Source organism: Sinocyclocheilus rhinocerous, unplaced genomic scaffold, assembly GCF_001515625.1.
Source record: "Sinocyclocheilus rhinocerous isolate Xijiao unplaced genomic scaffold, SAMN03320098_v1.1 scaffold82, whole genome shotgun sequence".
NCBI lineage: Eukaryota > Metazoa > Chordata > Actinopteri > Cypriniformes > Cyprinidae > Sinocyclocheilus > Sinocyclocheilus rhinocerous.
The window spans coordinates 366517-368965 of record NW_015644168.1 but is presented as its reverse complement, the minus strand read 5'-3'; the positions used below and the strand labels follow the sequence as shown (position 1 = coordinate 368965).

General features: G+C 36.9%; 1 protein-coding gene across 1 annotated transcript in view; it reads right to left on the bottom strand.

Annotated features, from left to right (window-relative positions):
• Positions 1–202: 202 nt before the first annotated feature.
• Positions 203–2449, bottom strand: part of LOC107758040 (Wilms tumor protein homolog B-like) — a 17257-nt gene continuing 15010 nt past the window's right edge. Inside the window, exons 7-8 of the mRNA XM_016575681.1 lie at positions 858–941; positions 203–728 (exon numbers count right to left, since the gene is read on the bottom strand). Of these exons, the coding sequence (XP_016431167.1) occupies positions 607–728; positions 858–941 (206 nt within the window). The 3' untranslated portion in view covers positions 203–606. The remainder of the gene's footprint in view (positions 729–857; positions 942–2449) is intronic.

Below are 2449 nucleotides of genomic sequence, written 5' to 3'. Positions count from 1 at the left end.
TCATATGTACACATGTATATATACACTCATATGTGTCTCATACATATTATACACACACACACACATTTATACGTGTATAGTAAAACAATCCATTTCCTGAGAATTTATAATGTAGTTTATTATAAAAGGCATTTTAAGAAAGACTGTTGTCACTTAAATATATACAAAGGCATTACAGTGCATATGATTTTTACACCAGCCGGTTCTCACTCATCCACAATTTATTTTCCAAATTAAGAAATGAAAGTGACCCAGCACATCTTGCCAATTAAACAAAAAACAAGTATACCCAGTGCAATCAACTGTCCATATATGTAAAAAAAAAAAAACTATTACAAATGGAAAAAGTACAAAATGAGATGACCCAAAATGATGCAGACACATTGTTCAGCAAATGGCAGTGTTCCATGTCAAATACAATAAGGCAAACTTCAATAAAACTCCATATTTATATATGCATTCGCACCATTTTCTCTCTTATAGGGATGCTATGATTCATGTTATCAGATCAGCAGTGCAGTTCACTGACTGACAGGTCTTAACTGTTGAGAGTGTTTCAGTGTGTGTGTTTGTGTGTGTTTATATATACAGTGCGTGTACAGTGTCTCAAACAGCAGCCTGGAGTTTGCTCACGTTTCTCTGATGCATACTGTGATGTCTGACCAGCTCATCTGAGCGGGAGAACTTCTTCTGACAGCTGGGCCAGCGGCACGCAAACGGCTTCTCACCTGAGAACCACCAGAGAGGAAACACACTAACACATTTTATTGGTGCGCTGTAATCAAATCAATGCATATACAATAAATGGTTTTTGAGAAGTCTGGAGAGAGAAAAAAAGGCTTACGCACTTGTTTTACCTGTATGAGTCCGAGTGTGGGTCTTAAGATGGTCTGAGCGTGAAAACTTTCTTTGACATGTCTCACACTGAAAGGGTTTGACGCCTACAGGAGCAAAGCAGGAGACAGCTGTGGTGGGTGGGGCAATCTCATTCAACAGTATTTGATTGGACAATAGTTTGGATACGCCCCTGAGTGCAAGACGTGTCGCCGATAATTTTGTCAGTTGCCAACTTAGCAATTTTGTTGCTAAATTTAGCAACTTTTTCTTCCAAAAGCACCTAGCAACAAATTAAGCTATTTTAAAATTTTATTTGGCTACTTTTAGCAACGTTTGATAAGTTACTCAAACAATAAAAAGGCACACATTTTCCAACAAAATTACACAAAAAGAGGCAACCAAAGATGCCTAGCAGTACACAACATCGCGTGAATTAAGTTATTGCTATTTGCAGTTATTCGATTTGATAATAATAATAATTTAATAATTGTTCATTTATGATGCACCTTGTTAGTAGCTTGTACCTGCGATTGTTGATCAGTTAGTACACTGTAAGAAAAATATCTAGAAAAATGGAAAAGGTACTAGTAATTTTCCAGGACATTATCAATTATCCGTTGTGACCCTGTAACCCGAAAACACTAAATACAATGCGTAATTTAAAATGCAGGTACAAAACCTGTGAAATCTTTTCTTAGAGTGTAGCATACTGACTACTAACACACTGCTTAAAACTATAATTGTTCAGAATGTGTAGTTTTACTAGTTTACTAGCTAATAAAAAACTTGTAATCATTCAAAAATGTGTAAGTGTTCAATAATTCAATGTTGTATGTAAAAATAGTTATTTATATTTTAAAATTACATTATGTAATTATATTATTTTACGAACAAATCTAAATTAACAAACATATATATATTTTTAATGTAGTGACACAATTTTGCGTCGTGATTACGTAATGACGTCATCACGCAATGACATCACAACGTCATTTAGCAACTTTTAGCAACAAATCGACCTTCCTTTAGCAACTTCCCCTGAAAATTAGTTGCCAACACTGGCCGCGAGGCTACTGTCCCTACGGTGGGAACGCGGCATGATTTCGGCCTCCGTGCTCGAGGTCCGAGGCTATTAGCCCCGGCTCGCACTGGCCAGTGGAAAAGCGGCTAATGGGTGAAGATGGCAAAAGACTGTGCATGCGCGAGATGGACGTATGCGCATCTTGTCATGGCATTAGAGTTTACATAGCCTATAGTCCTGTTGTGTCTAATATGAATAGACCCAAGCTATTCACAGATATTGCCAGATAATCACTTTACCTCTACCATACTTTTAACAGACCTGGATCGTTTGTGATTCTGGCTGTCATCCTTTCTTGCATTGTCTTGAGCCTTCACTTGGCCAATTATAAGCTATATTGTCAGTAGCCTGGATAGCCTACAGTCATTATGCTACACCATATCGCCCTCTACTGGATGTAAAATGCTCTGCAGTACATTTTGTCATTTTAGAATGTCAAGTATGGTAACACTTTAGAATAGGGAACACTTATTCACTATTAACTACGATTTTTTTCCTCAATAAATTCCTAATTTGCTGCTTATTAATAGT